General features: G+C 39.7%; 3 protein-coding genes across 7 annotated transcripts in view; 1 reads left to right on the forward strand and 2 right to left on the reverse strand.

Annotated features, from left to right (window-relative positions):
- fam110b (family with sequence similarity 110 member B) overlaps nt 1-3,719 on the reverse strand; it is a 170,423-nt gene extending 166,704 nt beyond the window's left edge. Inside the window, exon 1 of the mRNA XM_053506784.1 lies at nt 3,702-3,719. The gene's annotated coding sequence lies outside the window, so the exon portion shown is untranslated. The remainder of the gene's footprint in view (nt 1-3,701) is intronic.
- On the forward strand, nt 2,937-11,536 carry lrrc8da (leucine rich repeat containing 8 VRAC subunit Da). Of its 5 annotated transcripts, none has more exons than XM_053506772.1 (3): nt 2,937-3,142; nt 6,915-6,989; nt 7,187-11,536. In XM_053506772.1, exon 3 carries the CDS (start codon nt 7,189-7,191, stop codon nt 9,670-9,672), a length of 2,484 nt encoding a protein of 827 aa, XP_053362747.1. In that variant the 5' UTR covers nt 2,937-3,142; nt 6,915-6,989; nt 7,187-7,188; the 3' UTR covers nt 9,673-11,536. The 5 variants fall into 5 exon arrangements, with proteins under 5 accessions (XP_053362747.1, XP_053362745.1, XP_053362749.1 ...); XM_053506774.1 differs by lacking the exon at nt 2,937-3,142 and adding an exon at nt 6,583-6,599; XM_053506773.1 differs by lacking the exon at nt 2,937-3,142 and adding an exon at nt 6,648-6,695.
- Nucleotides 11,537-14,466: 2,930 nt separating this feature from the next.
- Nucleotides 14,467-24,871, reverse strand: znf644a (zinc finger protein 644a). The gene is made up of 6 exons (XM_053507710.1): nt 24,689-24,871; nt 20,279-22,559; nt 19,027-19,584; nt 17,359-17,490; nt 15,807-15,906; nt 14,467-15,586 (listed from the first exon to the last, which is right to left on the reverse strand). Exons 2-6 carry the CDS (start codon nt 22,542-22,544, stop codon nt 15,415-15,417), a joined length of 3,228 nt encoding a protein of 1,075 aa, XP_053363685.1. The 5' UTR covers nt 22,545-22,559; nt 24,689-24,871; the 3' UTR covers nt 14,467-15,414.
- Between the last annotated feature and the right edge of the window lie 274 nt (nt 24,872-25,145).

The following is a 25,145-nucleotide window of genomic DNA, read 5'->3' on the forward strand; positions in this document are numbered from 1 at the left end:
ACGTTTTTTTCTTTAATCCCAGGATCTTGTTAGCTTGCTTGCGTTTATTAACACCTTCAACACCTAAATTTATTTTCAGATCATTATTAAAATAGGGTGAATAATGTTTACAAACCAGAAACATTGGTTTGTAAACATTATAAACCAAATGTCTGTAATGGTTATTAACCCATCTTTATTAACCCATCCATGGGGAAACTTATACAGTTATACCATACATAATGTATAGAATGTACTCTTTACATTTTGTGTTATGCGCACCGTCGACAGTTTTTCCCCAGACCACCAGAGGGCACTCAAACCCAAATGACGTTTATTCTGTGCAGGGTCGCAGGAAGCCTGGAGCCTGGGAATATCCGGGTTACACTTGGACTGGGTACCAATTCATCACATGACACACACACATTCGCACACACTACGGACAATCTGGGAACGCCAATGAACCTAATCTGCATGTCTTCGGACTGTGGGAGGAAACCGGAGACCACGGAGGAAACCCACCAAACACAGAGAGAACATGCAAATTTCATTCAAACAGACCCCAAGGTGGGAATCGAACCCACTGTGGCCCTTTTGCCCCTCCATGGTTAATACTTCCCCTCAGCTTTGCAGTCGTCACTTCCCCCTTATCTGGCTTCATTGTGGCCAGCGCTCCTCCCCTCTGTCATCGCCATCCAAGGGGCCACGCCCTCATAACATTACGTGTTATAGGAGCTGGGCCTTAAGGACATCTCTATTTTATGTCCACCATAGACATTTATTTTCAATCTTTCTTTATTTGTTGTCAGTCCCACTCACTTCCTTCCCTTACAGGGTGTGCCTGTTTTGTGTTTCACCCTAATGAGTTAATATGTTAAAGTTCCTTGTTCAGCTTCTCTTATTTTGAAGCAAAGTGAATGTGTTTAGAGTTTTTATTGTTGTTGTTACATTATCACCAGGAGGGTTTATTTTTTATTCCCCCACTCTCCTTCCTTTTGCCTGTTTCAGTCCAGTCCCAAGTTTTAGTTACTCTTTTATTTATTTACTCTTTTCTAGTATTTATTTTTTAGTTGTTTAATAATAATGTTTCTGTGTAACATTAGCTCAGCCCTGTAGGTGTTAAACATTGTACTGATGATTCAGCTCTGTATAACAACTAAAACATGTATAACACTTATTCAGCTCTGCAGGTGTCACTTCAGCTTTGTATAAAGTTAATTTCTGTCTCTTTAGAGATCTTCCTTCAGGCCTGTAGAGAATAGAGTCAGCTCTGAGTAATGTTTAAACATCTGTATAAAATTCATTAACGCCTCTCAATAATGTGTGACTGTTTACTGTGTTAGTGTTAATGCACTTCTATATTAGTGTTAATCAGTTCCGCTGCATATAATGTTAATTTGATCTGTATAGTGTTAATTAACAGTATTGATCCAGCTGTTTATAGTGTTAAGTGAGGTATGTTCAGTGTTAAGTCGAGAGTGTTAAGTCGAGAGAAGTCCGGATAAGAGCGTCTGCCAAATGCCTAAATGTAAATGAGTGTATAGTGTTATTTCAACTATTTATATTGTTAACTCAGGTTAGTATATTGTTATGACAGATGTTTATAGTGTTAAGTGAGGTATGTTCAGTGTTAAGTCGAGAGTGTTAAGTCGAGAGTGTTAAGTCGAGAGTGTTAAGTCGAGAGAAGTCCAGGTAAGAGCGTCTGCCAAATGCCTAAATGTAAATAAGTGTATAGTGTTATTTCAACTATTTATATTGTTAACTCAGGTTAGTATATTGTTATGACAGATGTTTCTAGTGTTAAGTTAGGTGTGTGTAGTGTTAAATGATGTTTGTGTAGTGTTATGTTAACTGTGTGTGTGTGTGTTAACTCAGGTGTGTGTGTTTATTTAGCTGTGTGTAGTGTTAAGTCAGGTGTGTGTTTATTTAGTTGTGTGTGTGTAGTGTTAAGTCAGGTGTGTGTGTGTATTTAGCTGTGTGTGTGTTAAGTCAGGTGTGTGTGTGTTTATTTAGCTGTGTGTGTAAGTCAGGTGTGTGTGTATGTATTTAGCTGTGTGTGTAAGTCAGGTGTGTGTGTATGTATTTAGCTGTGTATAGTGTTAAGTCAGGTGTGTGTATTTAGCTGTGTGTAGTGTTAAGTCAGGTGTGTGTGTATTTAGCTGTGTGAAGTGTTAAGTCAGGTGTGTGTGTTTATTTAGCTGTGTGTGTGTAGTGTTAAGTCAGGTGTGTGTGTGTGTATTTAGCTGTGTATAGTGTTAAGTCAGGTGTGTGTATTTAGCTGTGTATAGTGTTAAGTCAGGTGTGTGTATTTAGCTGTGTATAGTGTTAAGTCAGGTGTGTGTGTATTTAGCTGTGTGTAGTGTTAAGTTAGGTGTGTGTAGTGTTAAATGATGTTTGTGTAGTGTTATGTTAACTGTGTGTGTGTGTGTTAACTCAGGTGTGTGTGTTTATTTAGCTGTGTGTAGTGTTAAGTCAGGTGTGTGTTTATTTAGTTGTGTGTGTGTAGTGTTAAGTCAGGTGTGTGTGTGTATTTAGCTGTGTGTGTGTTAAGTCAGGTGTGTGTGTGTTTATTTAGCTGTGTGTGTAAGTCAGGTGTGTGTGTATGTATTTAGCTGTGTGTGTAAGTCAGGTGTGTGTGTATTTAGCTGTGTGTAGTGTTAAGTCAGGTGTGTGTGTTTATTTAGCTGTGTGTGTGTAGTGTTAAGTCAGGTGTGTGTGTATGTATTTAGCTGTGTGTGTAAGTCAGGTGTGTGTGTGTTTATTTAGCTGTGTGTGTAAGTCAGGTGTGTGTGTATGTATTTAGCTGTGTATAGTGTTAAGTCAGGTGTGTGTGTTTATTAAGCTGTGTGTGTGTAGTGTTAAGTCAGGTGTGTGTGTTAATGAGACACTACACACACTCTCTCTTCCCTCCGGCCGGTTTGGACGTTGAACTCTTGTTTATCACACACACACACACACACACACTCTCTCTCACACACACAGGCGTGCGATGGGGCGCTCGCGCGGCCGCGTGCGTCGCTGAGCCAGTTCCACGCAGAGCCCACGGGAGCTCCGTCACGCGTTACTGACTGACTGACTGACTGCTCTCTCTCTCTCTCTCTCTCTCACACACACACACACACTCTCGGAGCTCGGAGGGACCGCGGTGCGGCTGTGTGAGACGGTAAGGTTCCTACTGGAGTTCCTCTGTGTGTGTGTGTGTGTGTGTGTGTGTGTCAGTCAGCTCGAGCTCAACCCGGGGTTAGTGTGTAAAGCACGGGGAAAGTTCATCAGTGTGTGTGTGTGTGTGTGTTCGGTAAAACCGCTCGCGCGCCAAACGCAGATCAATCCATGCGTGCCAGGTCACGTGACCTGATCAGTTACAATCTCACTGTAATGTCGTTATTATAGCAAATTACACAACATCCGGTGTGTCCATGTTCTTAAAGGAGCAGTGCGTCATCAACAACAGCCAACTTATAATACGTGTGTGTGTGTGTCTGTCACACTTTATATACTGACACACATACAATTGCACATTAAGGTCACACCGCAGTTATCTTTATTTCACTCATTACTTCCTTTAAAAACACTGCCTCGATTTTATGCTTCATTTATATCATTTTTAAAAACCTTGTAGTTTTAGTTCTGAGCCTCGCACTAGTCACCTCTGGTCTGTTCTCACATTCTCACCCTGTGTGTGAGATATACTGTACTGTACAGTGTGTAATCACATCTACAACCTGTGTGTGTGTGTGTGTGTGTGTGTGTGTTACTGTCGGCCAAAACATGGTGTTGGTACCAAAAAGTGTCTGATCTCGGTGAAAAAGTGGATTTCTTTATAAATAAATATTTTGCTAACTATACTTTCATGTCCTCATGTGTAGTGTCCGTAACCTTTTGAATTCAAATCTTTCAGTGATTCTAATCATTGTTTAGATGAAACTTGGCTAATTTAGATTTCACATGAAATAAAAAAAGATTAAAATTGTTAAGAATATGCAACATGAATTTGACATGGTTACGGACACTACAGATTTTTTGCCTTTTTTTTAAAGCTTTTACCAAAAAAGCAACAATTGTAACAGGTCATATTCTTCTAGAAGCTTACACCTATTTTAGTATCAACACTTATAAAGAAATATGAATAATTAGCATTTTAAATGATTATTGATTGAAGCGAGACAGTATAACGCTAAAAAATGGCCATTTTTAGGGCTCATAAAATCATCTCTCCAAACGGCTGGAGTTAGCAACTTGAACTTTTTAGAAAAGCTTCCATGTTGCATAAACTTCAGCAGTAGCTTCTTTGAAAAATTAATTAGCATCAAAACTGTGTTTTGGCCCTGTCTCTGTTGCTGCTGGATATCTTGAATTTCCTACAGGATCAATAAAGTATTCATCCATCCATCCATCCATGAATCTATAGGACCAAAATTACCCATATGCACAGGAATATCAGCCAGGTTTAATCTCATGTAGACATTTCTTTTTATGCAGTAAAGCTCAGGATTAGTATAAGATAAAGCATAGCACTAAGTGAGTGTGTTAACAGTTACACTATATGGACAAAGTAATAATTAAATCTGTTAATTATTGACTTCAGGTGTCTTAATTAGGCCCACTTATCCCCAGTGAAGGACAATCTTAATACTTCAGCATACCAACACATCTTGGACAATGCTATGCTTTTTATTAACTGTTTGGCAAGAGTTTGTTGAAGACCCTTTTCTATTCCAACATGACTGAGCCACAGTGCACAAAGCAAGGACTATATAGACATGGTGTGATGAGTTCGGTGTGGAAGAACTCAACTGCCCGAATATAGAGCCCTGACCTCAACCCCATTGAGCACCTTTAAAGATAAATGGGAACGGAGATTGTGAACCAGGCCTTCTCGCCCAACATCAGTGTCTGACCTCATAAACACTCTAAAGAATAAATGGAAACAAATTCCCAGAAAAACACTCCAACATTTAGTGGACGTGCTTCCAAGAAGAGTGGGAGCTGGTATAGCTGCAGATAGGGGGATCAGCTCCATATTGTATAAGTGTATGTATTAGGATGCAATGTCATTAACAGGTTTGGGGAAATACTTTTGTCCATATAGTGTAAGTCACTGGAAGGTCCTCACAAGGATAGTAATGCAAATGTTTGTCTATGTGTGTGTTGTAACGTCCTCAGTTTCAGTAGCTATAGGATCCTACAGCAGAGTGTGAGTGTGTCAGTGGTTCTGTACAGACACACTAGAGAAGTTGTATTATCAGCTCTCACACATGCTTTACTTAACAAACGCATACACAGGTTTGTCTGCTTTTTTCCCTTCACCCAATTTTATCTTAGATTAGTTCATTTCCAGTTCCTCTGTCTACATTGTCAACATTGTGGAAAAACTCTAAAATTCAACGTTGCACATTTCCAGACATGAAACATACCGTCATCATTCACACTAGCGAGTGATGTGTGTCTGTCATGTTACTTATAAATTGTGGTACGGTGGTGTAGTGGTTAGCACTGTGGCCTGGCACCTCCAGGGTCGAGGGTTTGATTTTCACCTCAGGTGTGTGTGTATGTATGTGTTTGTAGAGTTTGCGTGTTTTGGGTTTCCCCTGGGTACTCCGGTTTCCTCCCACAGTCTAAAGATATGCAGATTAGGCAAATTGGTGTTCCCAAATTGTCCTGAAGTGTGTGTGTGTGTGTGTGCTGCAATGGATTGGCACCCTGTCCAGGGTGTACCACGCCTCATGCCCAAGTTTCCTGACACAGGCTCCAGGCTTCCTGCAGGATAGAAGATGAATGAATGGACATTTGCCTTTGAACTAGTAGCTTTGTTGTCTGATTTGATTATCAAAGCGAGCTAATCATAGCTACATATCAACTATATCGATGTACACTCACCGGAGACACCAACAATTTCTTCTGCTTCTTTTCAAACCTGATTTTTTTTTTCATTAGTTCTTTATACACATATGAACGGACAAGATTTGCTTTTCCTTTAACAGTAAATAAGAACTTTTTGCAAGTTGTAAGTAATGTTTCAATCAAATGTGCAGCGTGTAAGCACTTTGTACTATGATGTATAAAAATAACTGATGTTGGCGAATACATGGAAATAACAGCGCCGTCCTCTTACAACCATTATCCCAGATTAATATATAACATGTTGTACTTTTTAAACTTTATGTAATTAAGTTTAAGGTTGTTGAACATCCAGGAGAACAGTTCGTTCCTGTCCTCGCTTACATTATCGCTGCTCGTCTTGTCCTTACGGAGAAACCACAAAAAGTACAGTAGACTTGTCCTCCCTGAAGATTTTTTTCCTGTAGCAGGAAATGTTAAAAAGTGCTGGAACTGGAGACTCCTTAGATAACTGTTACACAACCATCTCTTAAATTCATCACATCAATGATTATACTTCTAAACAAGCTTTTACTAAAGAACAAAACCATATTAAATTAAGTGCATAATATAAGAACCTATCACACAAATTCAGCTTAATAAACGTAAAATAAGCACTGATGTAGCTCAGCTCCGTCTTCACACCGAAGTAGTGAACAAAAAAAAAAATTCAGGATGTCTTGGGTTTTCACACTTCCTCGTTACTGGGTGTAAAAGCGCCGAATGAGAAGTGATCATCTCCAGTGAGTGTTGCACGTCGGCTTTATAGTACATAGATAAATAAATAAATGAAATAAATGTTCTCACTTCTGCATCAACTTTTTATTTTTTCAGTTTCTGTAAGTAATTACCTTTATGTGTGTAATTTTAAGCAGAAGTTCTTTGTGTTCTTCAGCTACTGCTAGTTTCTGCATGATGTTAAATCTGTGAATATCTGAACTGTAGAATGTGTCGAAATGAAACGATTACATGACATTTCTTGTCATGTTTATATGGATGAGGGATTATCTGAGCAGCTCAAGGCTCTGGGAACATGTTTCTTTTTTTATGTGTGTCAGGGCGATAAAGCAAACTCGAGTTGGTTCTATTCTCTGCAGCTCTCAGTCATCAGTTACGGAAGAACTAAACCACAAGTAAGCAAAAAAACAACTGTGGGCAGACATTATGCCACTGTTTCATAACTTAACGTCTCACTCTTAAAAACTCTAATATCGGAATCATATTTTAAATTTAAACATGTGTTATTTCTTTCTTATCAGTTTATTTCTGAACCACTTCTATTTACTCTTTTATTTATTCATATTATTGTGTTTTTTGTTGTTGTTTGCAGAGATGTTCACCCTAACTGAAGTGGCCTCCCTCAATGACATCCAGCCCACGTATCGAATCCTGAAGCCGTGGTGGGACGTCTTCATGGACTACCTCGGTTTCGTAATGTTGATGATAGCCATCTTTGCTGGGACGATGCAGTTAACCAAAGATCACGTGGCGTGTCTTCCCATTCTAAAGGAGACTACTAATACAAACTTGTGCATGATCCCTAGTCCAGCAGAGATCTCTACATCAGCTTTAGGCAACGTACCCGTAGCTACTCCGGATCTTCCGGACAGTGCAGTGCATACAATCAGCCAGGATGCTGAGCCTAAACCCAAAGGACGCAAAACGAACTTGGACTATCAGCAGTACATTTTTGTCAATCAAATGTGCTACCATGTCGCCTTGCCTTGGTACTCTAAGTACTTTCCTTACCTCGTCCTGATCCACACCATCGTGTTGATGGTAAGCAGCAATTTTTGGTTCAAATACCCAAAGACCAGCTCAAAGATCGAGCACTTCGTGTCCATCCTCGGCAGGTGCTTCGAGTCACCCTGGACCACGAAGGCACTGTCCGAAACCGCGTGCGAAGACTCTGAAGAAAACAAGCAGAGACTCATTGCTGGACAGTCTGGTCCTAAGCAGCTGTCCACAGATAGCCAGGACATTGTGGATACCAATTTGTCCCAGCCACTGTTAGGAAACGCCAACCTGACATTCTCAGCCGAGAAGATGGTTCATGAAGGTCCAAGTATGACCATTTTAGACAAAAAAGACGGCGAGCAAGCAAAGGCGCTTTTCGAGAAAGTTCGGACTTTCCGAGCTCACGTCGAGGACAGCGACTTCATCTATAACCTCTACATGGTGCAGACGATCATAAAAGCTTTTAAGTTAATCGTTATCCTGGGTTACACATCAACTTTTGCTGCACACATTGATTTCTGTCATATATGTGAACCCAAAATTGAGCATTTAACCGGATATGATAAATTCTTCTGCACCCACAATATGGCCTTCATGCTGAAGAAGCTACTTTTTACGTTCATGGCTATCATCGGTCTTTATTGCCTCGTGTGCCTGTATGCACTTTTCTGGCTTTTTCGACGTTCACTCAAGGAATATTCGTTTGAAAAAGTCAGAGAGGAAAGCAGCTTCAGCGACATCCCCGATGTCAAAAACGACTTTGCGTTCCTTCTCCACATGGTTGACCAGTATGATCAGTTACACTCCAAACGATTTGGCATTTTTCTGTCAGAGGTCAGTGAGAACAAGCTTCGCGAAATTAGCCTTAATCACGAATGGACAATCGAGAAATTGCGTCAACTCGTGACCAGCAACCCCCAAGACAAGCAAGAGCTGCACTTGTTCATGCTCTCGGGATTGCCCAATGCTGTATTCGACCTCACTGAGCTCGAAGTTCTAAAGTTGGAACTCATCCCCGAGGTCCGGATTTCAGCCAAGGTTTCCCAGATGATGAATTTACAAGAACTTCATCTCTATAACAGTCCTGCCAAGGTGGAACAAACAGGTTTCAGTTTCCTCCGAGATCACCTCCGCTGCCTTTATGTGAAGTTCAGCGACGTGGCAGAAATCCCTCCATGGATTTACCTCCTGAGGAGCCTCAGGGAACTTCATTTGATTGGTAGCTTGAACTCGGAGCACAACAAAATGATCGGTTTGGAATCCCTGAAAGACTTAAGGCACCTCAAGACACTATATCTCAAAAGCAATCTCAACAAAATACCCAGCAACCTCACAGATCTTTCTCCACATCTGGTCAAGCTGATCGTGCACAATGACGGGACTAAATTGCTAATTCTGAACAGTCTGAAAAAGATGACGAGCTTGCGCGAGTTGGAGCTCCATCACTGCGACCTGGAGAGGATCCCTCATGCTATTTTCAGCTTAACAAACTTGCAAGATTTGGATTTGAAATCTAACAGCATCCACACCATCGAAGAGGTCATCAGCTTTCAGCACCTGAAAAGACTGACGTGCCTCAAGTTGTGGCACAACAAGATCGTCAGTATTCCACAGAACATAAGCCATGTGAAGAACCTCGAATCGCTCTACCTTGGGTACAACAAACTGGAGACTCTACCAGCGGCTCTGTTCTACCTGCCAAAGCTCCGGTACCTGGATATCGGACACAATTCCATTTCGGTGATTCCAGGTGAAGTTGGAGTTCTCCAGTACCTGCAGCACTTTGATATCACGGCAAATAAAGTAGAGGTTCTTCCCAAACAGCTATTCAGATGTACCAAGCTAAAAGTTCTGCTTGTGGGAAACAACAGCATCACCGTGCTTCCAGAATCCATTGGACAGTTAACGCAGCTAGTGCAACTCGACGTGAAGGGGAACTGCTTGGATCACCTTCCGTACCAGCTTAGTCAATGTCACCATCTTAACAAAAACTCGTTCGTTGTGGAGGATCACCTTTTTGACACCCTTCCGCTTGAGGTGAAAGAAAGCATGACTGAGGCGCCAACATTTACAGCTTAGCTGTTGACTTTATCGATTTCCCGTTTATTCTTTTTTGCTAAAACGGCATACCGACTTAACCAGACAGAAATGCTAACTCACTAATGGAGACAGGGCGCAGGATGTTAAAAAGACACTACTGCTTCTGGTTATTTCTGCATGCTGACTTCATGCTAGGATTTACGTTTGTTAGCAACGTTGGCGTCTCTGGTAGGAGTGCAGATAATAACACGGCCATTATCTTTGAAGAACACGTAAGGATCTGTCCACACCTTGTCGATTTTTTGCAGTATCGCAGGGCAGCATCTAGAGGAAACCGCTGTGTGGCCTCAGAGGCAGCCATGATTGGCTAGCGTCACTGTGATTGACAGGGGTGAGAGAGTATGCCCCTCCCAACCAGACGAATGTCGTCACGAATAGCTTGGGATTTGAATTCATAATCCACCGACAACAGGGGCAGACATGTTTTCTGTTGCATCTTACAAAGAGTTTCCATCACGTGTGATTAAACGCTCACTGGCGCTCATTTGAAATAATAATGTGCTGAATTATGTGATAAATAACCAAACCTAACCTAGTATCAGCACATGGCTGGTGCTGAGGCCAGTTTGTTTGCTTTTTTTTGATCCAGGAAATGTTCCTTTCTTTCTCTCTCTCTCAATATACGGTGTAGTGAAAAAGTATTTGTATAAAAGTTTTTATACTAAACTTTTTTGCATATTTGTCACGCTTAAATGATTTGAGATGCTTAAAACCCCTCCAGAGCCTTAGAAATGCATTACTCTTTCCATTTCAACTACTGTCTATTACTTTCTTTCTTATCTGTTCTTAAATTTCTTTAGATTGTGATGCTTTCATAGATCTTTTAGCGTGTCTCACTTTGTCAGACAGGTTATATTTAAGTGATTTCTTGATTTAATTCATGGTGTGGCAAGTGAAATTTAACTCACATTTCATTCATGATTTAGTATTTTTTTTTTTCCCGTGGGGCCAGACAGGTTTGAACAGCTTTTCTCCAGTAATAAATAAAATGCTTTTTGTAATGAACTCAGTTAAAAATTACATTTTGTATTTACTTAATCTTTATGTAATATAAATTTTTTAAATGATGATCTCAATCATTTAATGATTGATTCAGACTACACAAGTTTACAATAAATTAGAAGAATATTCATAAAAATGATGAGTCACACTGTTATTGTCTTAGCCTTGCACATCTATCTATAAAAAATACTTTTTTTGAAAAAGTTTTTGGTATGCTAATTAGGCTCAACCTCTCTTCCATGGCAATGAGATCATGTGACCTGAGACCTTCGTCAAAACAGCCGTAATGGCGGACACACGCAAGCTTTTAACAGAATCTTCCCCAAAACAATCTGCACTTGTTTGTCTTTCCGTCCTCGAGTTTGTTTTAATACCTTGTCCCCCGAAATCGCATTTGCATACTTATTAATATTCATTAGCATCTGCCAAAGATGGGTGTGTACACAGGATCAGCCTGTATTTCAGTGTTTAAACAACACATTGTATTTGCTAAAGTGACTTATTTTTTAACTATTTAATTTTTTTCTGCATTTTAACATTCTTACACACATGATAAGTTTGAGAACCATGTATGGTCTGTGTCTGTATCTTTAAGTGTGACAAAAGTGCAAAATGAATAAATAAATGAAAACAAGAAGGGGGTAAATAGTTTTTCACAGTACTGTGTACACTTAATTAGATACTTCAGCGATGTGCACAAATTTTGAAATGCTTCAGTGACTCTGCTTAATCACAAAAGTCCAAAATGCACAGTTTACTTTTTTTTTTTTTTACTATTTATTATTATTAATTAAACAATCAGTTTGGCACAATTGTTTTCCTGGAATGATGTCCGTAAAGCTGGAATAATAATGATAATAATAATAATTTAATTCCACTTTAGACTTTGTTAGTCATCGGGCTGCCCGATATAACCTGAACCAAAACAAATCCCATTGTGATGATTTTGACCCAGATGATTTAAACTGCGACATGTTACGATTAAACTAGGATTAAATCATTTAATCACAGATGTATTGAAGCCAAACACCAGCACAAATACTCTAAATATTACTAGGATGACATTTGCCAATATTTATTTATTACTTAAATTATGCAGCTTGTTATGATTAAATAATTGTAAAAATTTTAATTTAGTTTTTCATGTGATTAATTGTTTAATGTGATTTACTTATTTTCCGTAATTGAGTGGCACGGCGGCTCAGAGGTCAGCACTGTCGTCTCACACCTCGGGTCTGTGTGTGTGTGTGAAGTTTGCATGTTCTCCACATAATTGGTGGGTTTACTTGCCATTTTCACGTTGCTCATGATGTGTGTGTGTGTGTGTGTTGTACCCTGAGATCCCTGGGGTATTCTATATAAGCAGGATGAGCGGCATGGGAGAGGAACGGATGAACCTGAAACACACAGTAAGCGCTTATCTGAAATTGAGATGCTGGAGCTTTTGTGATAACTCGCTCTTAAAAACTAAGAGGGCAAACCTCAGCTACTAAACACACCTACATTTTGGTATAACAGAGAAATTTGTATAGGGTTTGATTTTTATTTTTCACTAAAATGCTCCTGTAAATAGTTTTTTTGCCCTGTAACATTCGTCCAGGTTACTGTATCTCTGATCGATGATGATTTGCATCATATTAAAACCTGCATGTGATGATATTTTTCCCCAGTCACTTTAGGTGTTTGTTATGAACTTCCTCGACAGCTCGTAAAGCTGTAAAACTGGCAGCGGCTGATAAGGACGATATCTGAAACTGGAGAGTTTACGGCATGAACACACACCCTTTCACACCCCTTCACTAAAAGCTGTAAGACTGCTGCTTATAATTTCACTACAATACAAACGAGGCACAAACTGATTTATACTGAACATTATAATTCATACATGTTTCTTTATATTTTTCCAAGATATCTGCACTTTTTTTTTTATCCGTAAAGCTGCTTTGCAACAATGAGGACTTAAAAAACGAATAAATATGAAATAACTTGGTTTAAGTTCAAAACCAGCTCAGGTTATTTAGGTCACTTTTTTTAACACCTGAATGTTTCATTTAAATTAAATAAAACACAGCTGCGTTTCACAAACTCTTTTAAAGTTGCGGCCAGAACTAAGAATTCTGTTCGGTTGGTGGCGTTAGCGTTACCAGCTCGTCGACGGAAACATGACAGGAAGCAGGCAGCGCGGTGCTGCAGGGCAGGAAACCATTTCTTCCTCTCCAAGAACTCAGGATCCTCTCACCCGGGCACTTTGTTACTCTGAAACAACGCTGCAGGTTTAAGGAACAAAACAAGCAGGTTTCAGTCGATGTGATTCCAGTTTGATGTTAACAAGCCAAGAGATATGGTGTGGAACCTACAACATGGTCTATGTTTCAGGGTTCTCTTAGCGTTCACGCTGACATTTTCTCCAGCGGACCAGAAGAAGACACAGCAGGGGGCGTCTGGATTGAATACAGTGGTGTCTTTAACTGCTGAAAACCGATGAAAGGTTTATAAAATGTAACGTTACACATGGAGAACACCACGAGCACGGCTCGTGATGGTGAATAAACACGTTTGCGTTTTGAGACTAGCTTTTATCCACACAGTCACCAGCAGCAACCATCCCACATAAATAAATTATTAATCATTATTTAATAATTAATTAAAAAAGGCGAGTGGCAATCATTAATTTTGTGATAGACTCCTCCCGCTCCTGCGTCTGGTAAGAGAGCATACCATGCACAGATGCATGATGGTACGGCAGGGCTGTGTTCAAAAACGAGAACGCTAACGAACATGGCATTTCATTAAACCGTTCAACAGTGCTACCTTCCTGAATGTTTCACAAGCGTTCTTGTTATTCAACTCAGTTCCACCGTGCTATCTCGTGCACTTGTCCATTTTCATGCATGTACGTCCCCAGTTGGATGCTTATTAAATTTAACATTTAATTAAGCAGTGTTAAAGTTAGTAATAATGTTGGGTATTCATCTTTTAAATCTCAGCAGCTTTCGAAACTGGTTAAGAGCCGTGCTAACTATCGTGCGTGACGTAGCTAGGACATTTCCTTATGTCTAAATGCTTCCTTAACATCGGATGTCACGCTAGCAAAGCAGACCTGCTGCGTCCACATTTCAATCGATATGCGAGACTGAAACCCACCTGTTCACCATTCGGCAGCGTTTAGACTTGTCCAAGTGAACTGCACTAACAGAACCACACCAGGGCTCACAATAATCGAACCAAACTAGTCAAGTGTGAACACACCCATAGTTAACATGCTAAAGTGGTAGTGCACAATGTTGCACTAATATAGCGAGTAAATTGTAACACTTTATGCAGATGATTGTGTGTGTGTGTGTGTGTGTGTGTGTGTGTGTGTGTATGCCCTTACTTTCACAACTAAACACAGCTCTGGTTCCTGCTGGACATTTTTTTTTTTTTTTACATGTAACACGTGTTTGAGTGATCTCCCATCACGCACACGCAGGGTGTTGGAACATTTTGTTTGGTGAAGCTGAAGGTTCAACACCATTTTCCGATTCCTGTCATTTCATCTCCCCCGTTGTTGTCTTTGCGTGATTATCAGCCTGTCCTGGAAATGTCAGAAACCTGAAGCTTTTACATTGATAACACAATCTGTTTATGTTGTTACTGTGGAAACGCTAATACATGAAAGCGAGTGCAGTAACAGGTCCTGACCAATCAGAGTCGAGGACTGAACAGCACCATGAGTTAATACACACTAACAGGATAAGGGGATCAGTTTGTTTTCTATCAGAAGCAGAAGACATCGAAAATCTCTGTTTATTTCTCACGACAAAAAAAAGGGGAAAAAAAAAAGAGAAAATCTTTCAACATTTACATTTCGACATAAATTATTTAAAATTGTTCATAATAAAAAATAACAGTAAAAAATAACGGGACATGAGTAACAGTTGACGGCTCTTTTTTTGTTCCAGCACTAATGGCGGAACGTTACGTTACAGATCCATGGACGACGTTCCAAACGAAGTGATGAGACGAGCGCGAGTCAAGTCATAACTAGGGATGTGCCGATAATCGTCTCTACGATAAATCACAATATTTAACATCTTATCAGTATTATTTTTGAGGGGAAACAAAAAAATTTAACTGTAATATCGTAAATTGTGATAAAATATCCGGCAGTTTGTGTGTTTATGATCATCATCATCATCAGCACATGTCTAGTTATAACACACTAAAATAGTGACTAGATTTTTATTTCACATTAATCATAAATCATTATTAAAAAAAAAAAACATCATATGGAAATATATCTACTATTTATTCTTATACATTTGCACCATACAAGTTTAACAAGATTGAGGGCTAAAAGTTTAAACCAGGTCAGAATTTGTCCTTTAAAAAAATTTAACCGCAATAAAAATGTATACAGGTTTCTGTAGCGCTTTTTTGTTTTTTAAATCCTTAAATAAAACCCACCGTATGTCAAGCGTCTGAGGTAACAGTTGTGTTTTGGTGTCTTGGTCGCCACTGAAATCTGAAGATTATCATCAATAAACGCGTCCCTATAAAATACCAGGACGATGTAACGTCGTATAAAAAGAACGGCCGTGTGAAAGAGCTGAACGTTGCGGCGAGCCGATGAGAGGAAAAGTTCATCGACTCGACGCGTAGACACTCCTGCCGAGGTAAAAACGAAAAAGTCATTTAGACGGATGACACCGGGGTCGGCTGGGCGGCCGGCCGGCCTTACGGGGGCGTCTGAGGGGGCGTGTGCGTGCTCGCGTCGCTCGGGACGCAGGTGACCTCCACCATGGCCGCGCCCGTATGCGGCACCGCCGTGTTCATGATGTGTCTCTGTAGATGCTTCACCCAGTCCTCCTGCACCGAGAGCGGCCCCTGGAAGACCAGATCACAAAACCTGCACGCAGAAAAAAAAAAGACTTTTATACCGAATCAATCGAGAAAAATTCATTAAACTGGTTAACTCAGGAGTTAAGACAGGAGTTCTACTTATTCCAATAACGCTAGCAATTTATCATTTTATGTGTTATTATGTGTTGTTAATATGTTATACTCATCGTCGTCATCATCAGCAGCAGCATCATCATCATCATCATCATCCTCCTCCTTCACAGTACCTGCAGGTGAGTCTGTAAATTTCCTCCGGTGTGTGTAGCAACGGGTGAGTTTTCTTCTTAGACCCAGACCGGGACCTCTGCTTCCTTTTACAGTCATAAGCTTAAACATACAGACATCAGCACAAAAATACATGATGTATAGTTAGTTTAATTTACAAAATCATTTTACATCAATGAGGGCAAAAGCATTGTGCTTTATGTCAACAGGGGCCCTACATAGTGCACTTTTCATGTCAACGGGCCCAAGCACCAGGCTTCTTACATACACAAGGGCCCAAGCACCGATTTCTTTATTTTTACATAAACAGGGGCCCAAGCACCAATTATTATTATTATTATTTTTTTTATATCAACAGGAGCCCAAGCACCAATTATTATTATTATTATTATTTTAATATCAACAGGGGCCCAAGCACCAATTTATTTATTTTTATTACTATTATTATTTTTTTTTATATCAACAGGGGCCCAAGCACCAATTTTTTTTTCTCACTTTTTTTTTTTTTTTTTACATCAACAATGACCCAAACACCAAGTTTTATTTTTTTTAACATTAACAAGGACCTGAGAACCAAGTTTCTTTTTTTTAAAAACATTACCAGGGGTCAGAACACCAATTTTCTATTACTACTGTTACATCAACAGGGCCCCGAGCACTGCGCTTTTTACGTCTATACGGGCCTGAATGAGACACTTTTTTACGTTAACAAGAGCCTGTGGATTATTGTGTTGGTTTTGTTACTTATTTATTTCAGATTGTTTTGTACAAATGTACAATGTCTTGAATCTGTTTGTCTTATAACATCTGCGCTAACTGTTTCACTCACGATGCGAGGCCACAGAGACGCAAAAACACTGAGGTTTATTTAAAAGGGACTATTAAATAAATTATAATTAATAAATAAATTACTGCTATTTTAAAACGATTTGGGATCCGGTCTTATCGCCTGACCAGAACCATCAGTAAAATCATTTTTCTTGTCGTGCGTGAGAACGGCAGAGAGGAAGTGTGGAGTCAGGTGTGTTAGTGCGCCTCCGACTGCAGACCCACATCCGTTAACCAACGGGATCTGAACTCATTCGCCTCAGACTCAGGTGCTCTTCCTTTACCACTGAGCCAAAAATAAATCCCGTCTGATTTAAACGGTAAACTGTATAACACAGTCGATTATATAAACTCTTCATTGTCCTATTTTTATATTAGTTATAAACCACTAAATACGATGATTTATAGTGTATTTTAATGTGTTAAAATATGTGTTACAGTATTTATAACATTGAATACATTTTTAAATAAATGAATAAATAAATAAATTGAATTTTATTTCCAAGGTCTCAGTTCAGTGCAGAGTTATAATATTACCACTTCGGAATTACAGAATTACAGAAAGTGTTCGATATGTAGATTATAAATACATATAAATCTCTAAATACATATCTTTACAGATATTCCTATGACACACACACACACACACACACACGAGTCGTATACAGTTCTACATTCTCAGGTTGTACTGCTGTAAGATTTCACGAAAAAAATGAAGCGACTCACTTGTTCCTTCCAAAAGTGCATTACGTTTTCGTCGAGCGTAAGCCCGCAGGTGATTGGAGAGGCTCACTCCGCTGTGGAAAGTCGCGTTACAGTGAACGCACACCTTTCTGTTTAGATCACTTTTCTCTGAAACTGAAAGAGAGGCGTAAAAAAGGAAACAAAAATAAAGAGGGAAATTCTTACATCATGTTAAACAAATTGATGTATTTTGGTGTTCCAGAGAATAAACTCTAGTATCAGATATTTTAACAATAAACAATATTTAAATTCTGTTTATTCTGGGCTGTGTGTGTATGATATACATTACACACACTACGGTTCAAAAGTTTGTAAACCCCTTCTAACGCCAATGTCGTTTCTGATGTTTATTTCTCTCTGCACTGTGAAACAATACTGAAGGCACACACTAATCTCCTCTGAACAGTTGATATTGAGATGTATATCTGCTCCTTCTGCTCTATAAAGCTTCGTAACGGCTCTAATCTGAGGTGCTGGTTGTTAATTGGTGATTTCTGAGGCTAAATCAACTCCTCTGCAGCAGAGGTCAGCTTTATTATTATTTAATTTCAAGAATATAATTTAAATTTTCTTTTTTTTTAAAAGGTAGATTTAAAAAAAGGAAAATGGATTAATTACCCTAATTAATAATCCAACAGTAAAAATGAATACGCTGTATAATATTTGGGTTAATATATGGCTCATTGCGAATTTATATTTTTATAAAATAAATTTATAACATTTTAAAAGCTGTAAAACCTACATCTAAGTTATGCTTTATTTTCCTTTACTTACTGTGTTTATTAAAGTTTAAGAAAAACTTTGAGATACACTTTGACTTTCGATGTTCTTTGTCTTGGATCAATTTTAATGACAATACCACTGTTTTCAACTTTTAATCAATTCATATGACTTTCATTACACAACAAACAATTTGGACTTAAAATGTTAATATTTATCAAAATATCTTTAAGTGACACATACACTAGAAAATGAACCAAAAATTCTTGCTTGTTTAAAATCAAGTTTAGCTTTAAAATACGACACGTCCTATCGAGTTATTGTTCTGAGTTTCTCACAGCAGCTGTAACCACATTTTGTGATATCGAATTTGACTATCCAAATCATCGTTCAGTGCACAACGTATAAATCAGAGCAAACGAAAGTGACGTGTGAGGTCGATAACGCAGAGTACACAGGATTGTTATTGTTCATACTGCTGAACTAACAAATACACCCAATGTTCTGTGTTGATATCAATAATAGAGTTGTAATGATACTTTTTACAATCATAAGTATTGTACGGTTACATAGTAGAGCTGGGCAGCATGTTTCATTTTTCTTACACACATTTACATAATTTTACATAAAGTTTAGATATTTAAAGCATTACAAGAACTAATAGCTGCTATAAAAACAAATGTTTTTTTTTTTTTTTAACTAAAACACTTCCGACTTTCTAAAAAAATTTTATGTTGAAATATAGACCTATACAATTTAGATAAATCCATTCCTGTTCAGGTGCTATTGAAGCAGATTCCTTACATTAGTACTAAAGTAGATATATTTGTGGATATCTTTAAAAATGCAAGTTGTTTCCCACAACTTAAATAGAGTAAAAAAAAAAATTATCCAAAAGTGAAAAATGAGCAAAAGAAGCGAAACACTTACCTGATACTGCGTTTGGTATTTGTGCTGATGGATCGCGTTCTTTAACCGCGTTAACAAGGAGAGCTTTCCTGGCAGTTTGAGGTAAGGTTTTCATCTTGGCCTCCTCGTGCGCTTTCCTCTTCTTGAGAATCCCAATCAGATCACTCGACGGCGATCCCTTCATCGCGTCCTTCTCTCTCTCTGTCCTTTTCTTTTCCTCCGCCAAGCGAGAGGAAACGTGTCCGTGTCGCTTGCCGCCTTGTGCAAAACGCTGCACTTTCGCCGTAGAAATGATGAGACCGTTACTTAATTTGAAGGGATATAAGGAGTTCCTTGAGCGACACTTTTTTTCAAGGGCCTGTAATTTAACCTGGAACTGCTTCTTGTCACGCATCAGTTCCTTCAGGATGATCACGGGTGACTTGGATGTGGACGTAGAGCACGGCTTCCCCAGTCTCTTCAGATGGCCCCGGACATGATTCGATAAGCCGGTCTTGGTGTCGAACCACTCCCGACATAGCGGGCACGTCAGCTCTGATTTTGCCCCTGAAGGCTGCTCAATCGACACCAAGTCCACCTCTGTTACAAGATGAAATAAGTGACTTACTCATCAAAACATTAGCATTAACAGGTTAAATTTGTATATGTTATAATTTTTTTTTGTTTTATTTAGTAATTCACAGGCTAGGATGGTGAACATAAGTATTTTCATTATAGCCTTAAAGTTGTCAACAGTAGTTACGCATTAAACGGTAAATGTTACAATTTTGTCATGTTAGTAACTTAGCTGAACCTTTGTACAAGGAAGTTAATGAGATGGACTTTGTAAATTGTAGACCAATACACCTTTTCTAGCACATTAAATGTATTCTGATCATAGAATCAGCCAGAACTTGTACCACTCATTACCTCAGCCTTGGACTTGACTACTACTGACTGTGTGAATACGTTAAACTGATCAAAGACAATGTAAAATAACGTTACTATGAAGATTTTTACCAAGGATTCTTTTTCACGCAAGTCTTGTACTTGAGCAAACCTTAAGAAACCATCTGAGACCTTGCAAGCTAATTTAAAAGGGCATTATGAGAACACTAAAAGGCCATCAGTTTTTACAATGCATAGGGCTAGGTTTCTGTTGCATGCTAGGTGAGGTAAATATTTTCATTATAGTCCAGAATTGGTAAGTCCAAGGCTTGGACTTTGGGAGAATTGGTCAACTGAAGGAAACTTAAAGGTAAGGAAAGTTGTGAGGAAAAAAACAAAACCTTACCTGTTTTAATCTGAGGTATCGCTGACATCCTTCGCCGAACAGGAGGCACTTTATCTTGTGAAGCCACTTGGGCTGCAGACACAACGTGACGTGCTTTATAGCTTACACCCACCCTGTGCAGATGCCCTCGTATATGGTTGGAAAGACCGATTCCGGACTGAAACACAGCCGGGCAGTAGGGGCAAGACTTTAGCTCGACCTTGTAGTCCCTGATTTTTGCAACATTATCCGACTCATTGGTATCGCCACACACTTCCATTTCCATGCATTCTTCTTTGATAGAAACTGTCTGCAGCAAACCCGATTCTTGCTCGGAGAGGTCGCTTGAGGCAGACGGGCTCCTAAACGTTGTGTTGCTAATACGTAGACCATCTTTACTATCACATTTTTTAATAAGGTAGAGATTGGAGTTTTTCTGGAAAATCTGCCTGCATTTGGGAAAATCAATCAGTATATCTTGGCCTTGTATGTTGTGGAACGGAGTGGACATTTTTCTTTTGGAAGGCGATTTCTTTAAAGTCAGTTTCTCTGAAGGTAAGTGTTTGTGGTTAGTGCTTGAGTTGTGTCCTTTAGAACAGTTGCTTTTATGGCCAAATCCGTGGCTGCTACCATCGGATATTTGAGTGCAAACCGAGTCGTCATTGTATAGTGCAAATTGTTTCCCCTTGCCCTTGGCAGGGGATGGTGGTCCCTCTTCTGCATTGAGGAACTCATCACTGCAGTATTTACCAGCATCTGGACTCCCACCTCCTACACCAATTTCGTCAAAGGTTGGAGTAGACTTGCTTTCCGAGTCACGAGTCCTCTTCCGGGATAGCAGTGAGTGAATCGATTTGTCAAGTTTCGATTCACTTTTGTCTGATTTTTCATCAGCAGAATGTTTTGATTTTGGTTGATCTGTTGGTAAAAGCCCATTTGAGTCTTCGACTTCGAGGGACTTGCACTCAAGTGAAAACGAACAGCTATTTTCTGAGTCGGGTATGAACTGTAAATTTTTGTCTGCCGATTTGTAATTCCTTACAGAATTTGGCTTTCTATCAGACTTACCAACTTTTTGGACGTCTTGCCTTCCGATTATCGCACACTGAGCATCGGAAACAGGGTGCTTGTTAAGCATGTGAGAAACTAGATCAGGTTTACTCGCAGCCAAGAAGTTACACTTGTGGCAGGGGTAATAACGCTTGTCCTTCTCATGCGTTTTTGCATGTTGGACAAAGGTATTGGGGCAGTTGGTTCCAAAACTGCACTGTGGACACTTGAGGAACTGTTGTCGTTTTGTCCGGTGAACATTTATGTGTTTTAAAAGTGAGGTGTGACTATAAAAGTCCCTTCCACATTCTTTGCACATGAACGGCTTTTGATCTAACCAGTTTGGTGTGTGTGTTTGTGAAGGAGAGTTGTCCTTAAAACTGCTATTGCTGGAAAATAACGCAGGCTCTTCCTCCAAGCCAGAGTCTCTGGACAGATTTTCTCGAACGTATTCAAGCTTCTGACTAGTCTTCCTGATTTTTGCTGGTTTCTGTAAAAAATTTTTGAAGGCCACTAATGTTCCGTTTGAGTACTGGGACTTGTTTGATGTTGGGGAACGCGTTTTGGATTGTTTCGATTCATGCTCTACTGCTTTTGGACTGCCCTCCATGGTGTGATCATTTTTTGAGTTTTCTGTTGAGGCCACCTTGTCCGACCTTGTACACTTCCTTCTAGACGAAGCAGGCTGAGCCTCTGTTTTAGAACAGTCCTGATTCTCGAGCAGAAAATTCATAAACTCTTTCTGTGGATTCCACTCAAGCTTTTCTCCATCATCAAAATTGTCCAATGAATTCTCCGGCGAATCCGCATCAAAGCCCCATATGCCCCGGTTTTCCACATCTTCAGCGGTTACCATTTGCCTTACGGCTATTTCACCATCTTTTCTCAGCGGATCGCAGTCTTCTAACTGAATGGCGGTTGTGTCGGTGGAATTCTGTGTGTGCGTTGACTTGGAGATGTCCAATAAAATTTCTTGTGAAATGCTGGGTGAAGCTGATCCATTGACATAGGCAGCTTTGGCAGGTTCATCAGCGCTGATGGAGTCAATATAACTCACATGCTTTAGAAGATCTGCTTGGTCGCTGTTTGGTGTCATGTTCTCATGTGGACGCTGCATTGATTCTTCTAATGCACTTCCTTCATTCAAGAATGCTGGATTGCTTGTTAGGGGCCCAGAGGTTTCTGATATGGGCTTGTCATTTTCCTCTTTCTTGGTATTCTCCTTCAAAGCAGACATGCCTCAGGACTATGTCTGGAAGATTAAATAGCAAAAAAATTGGATGCAAATTTTAATTTGGATGTAGGTCAAAATTTTAACCATAGTAATAAAAAAAAAAAAAGTTAAAAACCAGGAAATAAAATCATCAAAACTAAGATCAGACTTTTATACCACAGCGTTGATCAGTTAGTTGATTAATAAGGCATTGGAAGAGAAGAGAAATGAGGGGAAAAATTTATTCAGTTATGTACTGCAGTTATACTTAACCCCCTCCGCACTGGTAATGAACTCCCCCCATCATTCAGGAATCGCAAATTTGAATCCCACGTCATGCTGTAGTGTCCCACAGACGAGGAGCCACGAGGGAGCTAATTGGCCTAGCTCTCTTGAGCCCAGGATGAGTAGCGTCTTTTGTGATGCTAGCTAATCATGGTCGTCTAAGGTCACATATGCGGTAAGAGCAGATAGCGCTTTCCTCCGAGCATGTTACGCCGCCGCCTGCGGTTATCAAACAAGCAGGTCGAAATGAGGTGGTTTTTCGGAGGAAACACGCGATAGCCTCTGCCCTCCCTGGTCAGAGCTTGTATCCTTGATGGGGGAAATTAGATTTTTTGGGTAGCGATTCATGTCTGCGATTTGCCACACTGACTCCAAAACCAATTTTTAGAAACGTTTTTTAAATTCCTTGACTGCCGTCAAGTACTTCAGTTTCTTTGGTGATGCACATCCATGCGTTGCATTTGTTTGGCTGATGAGTTAAAAATATTAGGATCAATTATGGCACCTTTAATTTGTTCTGAGCCAATTCTTTTCCACCAGTCAAGTAGTTTCTGTCATTTTATATATGTCGCTATCCGCCCTGTTCCGCATACATGCGCACAAAGATCCCAAGGAATTCTGTTTTTTTTCCCCCCCCATTAGTTTATCACGGGGGCCGTGTCTACGCAGGTTGCGTTTAATCATGATTGCGTCTTACCTGAACTAGGAACACAATAACTTACCTAAAACTCTCAGCAACGTTGAGATGTTGTCTTTGTTTTATTGCTGCACAAATTAAACTCGTTTTCATTTTGCCTTTAGTGTGTCAGACGATAAAAACAAGTGTGCGTTTCTTAAGCAGTTTCTGTATTCTGATGAAAAGCTCAAAACCTAATTTCCCTCAGGATGTAACGCAATCATTTTTACGAAATACTGACATGACGGATTTGCATGATCCAAGTTAATAATTACGTTACGCTTATAAACGTGTAAAGCTAATCCGGTCCGAATAGGGCTACTGTCTGAGGCGGGGTTTTGTTGCCATGGAAACGTCGCTGTGAATCAGGGTGGAATCTGCCGTCTGACACAGTACTGATAACGTAATGCATAATAAGAGGATTTAGGTGGTTTTCATCATTAAAATGGAAATTTAATTCAGATTGTGAATTGAAATTGTGTTCGCTGCGTTTTTAATCATTCAAGTAAACCAAATAAATATGGTTTACGTTTGCATCAAACTGTTTTTTTTTTTTTTTTTTAGTATTTTTAGGACAACACAGTGGACTACTTAGACATACACAGATCCTACACAACACCATACAAACCTGTGTCGAGATTTATATCGGAAAATACATCCACGAGATCATGTATTTATAAAAAAAAAAAAGTGGTGGTGTTTTTTTTGTTTGTTTGTTGATTTTAACAACAGACAGCAAAAGGAAAGTTGGTGGTGTAGTGGTGTCAATGCCCTGCCATGAGGAGTTAAATAAACTTAAAGCAAGTGAATAAAGGAATGGCTATGAAGCATGCATTACGAGCAGACATGAACATTCATGTACTCCTGTCTTGATGATCAGGTCAGCTTTGCCATCTTGTACACAGCAGCACTGAGTCCCTGCATCCTGAACCACGTTAATAAAGAGTGCAGATCAAACCCCCGAGCATGCACAAAGTCTGAAAGAAGCCCGATAGCATGTTAAATCGTTCCCAAGGCATGCCTACTGTCTTCCTGTCTGTTTTTATTTCTGCTGCTAATGCACGCTGTGAAGAATAAGAGCACCAAGTGTTAGCAAGGTAGCAAGGAGCTGTCTATTATCTGTCTATAACCAGGCAAAGGAAAAGATCCGACACAGAACCCGGACAAAACAGGAACCTTCTGGATTTAAATCGCCGTTTTACCGTACCTTTGTGTCGCTGAAACCGAGAACAATAACACCGAAGTGAGATCATTTCATTTTTTTGAAATGCCTTCCATCCATTTCGGAGCCGCCATGTTTGCGCCGATGGTCCACGGACGGTCCCACCGCGAGTCCTTATGGGGGAGCGCGTGCGGGGGACACGGCAAGACGACACCCCGCTTTCACTCTTACACTCGGACAATACAACCGTCTCATCGACACACCACCCAAATATCTCATCTCACACTTGTAGGTTGATGAATATTCAGATTAATCACATGGTTTCGTCAGTGTTAAACATGGTTTCACCTAAAAGCGAAATGGAATCGTCCGAATAGCTGAAACCGAACAGCCGAGTCGGGAGTGAGACCAATGTGTGTGTGTGTGTGGGGCTAACACTCAGGACACGACAAAGAGGCACTCATACCGTGGTTTCTTCATCATAAAAAACATTAAAAATGTA

This window comes from Clarias gariepinus, chromosome 11 (genome assembly GCF_024256425.1).
Source record: "Clarias gariepinus isolate MV-2021 ecotype Netherlands chromosome 11, CGAR_prim_01v2, whole genome shotgun sequence".
Lineage (NCBI taxonomy): Eukaryota > Metazoa > Chordata > Actinopteri > Siluriformes > Clariidae > Clarias > Clarias gariepinus.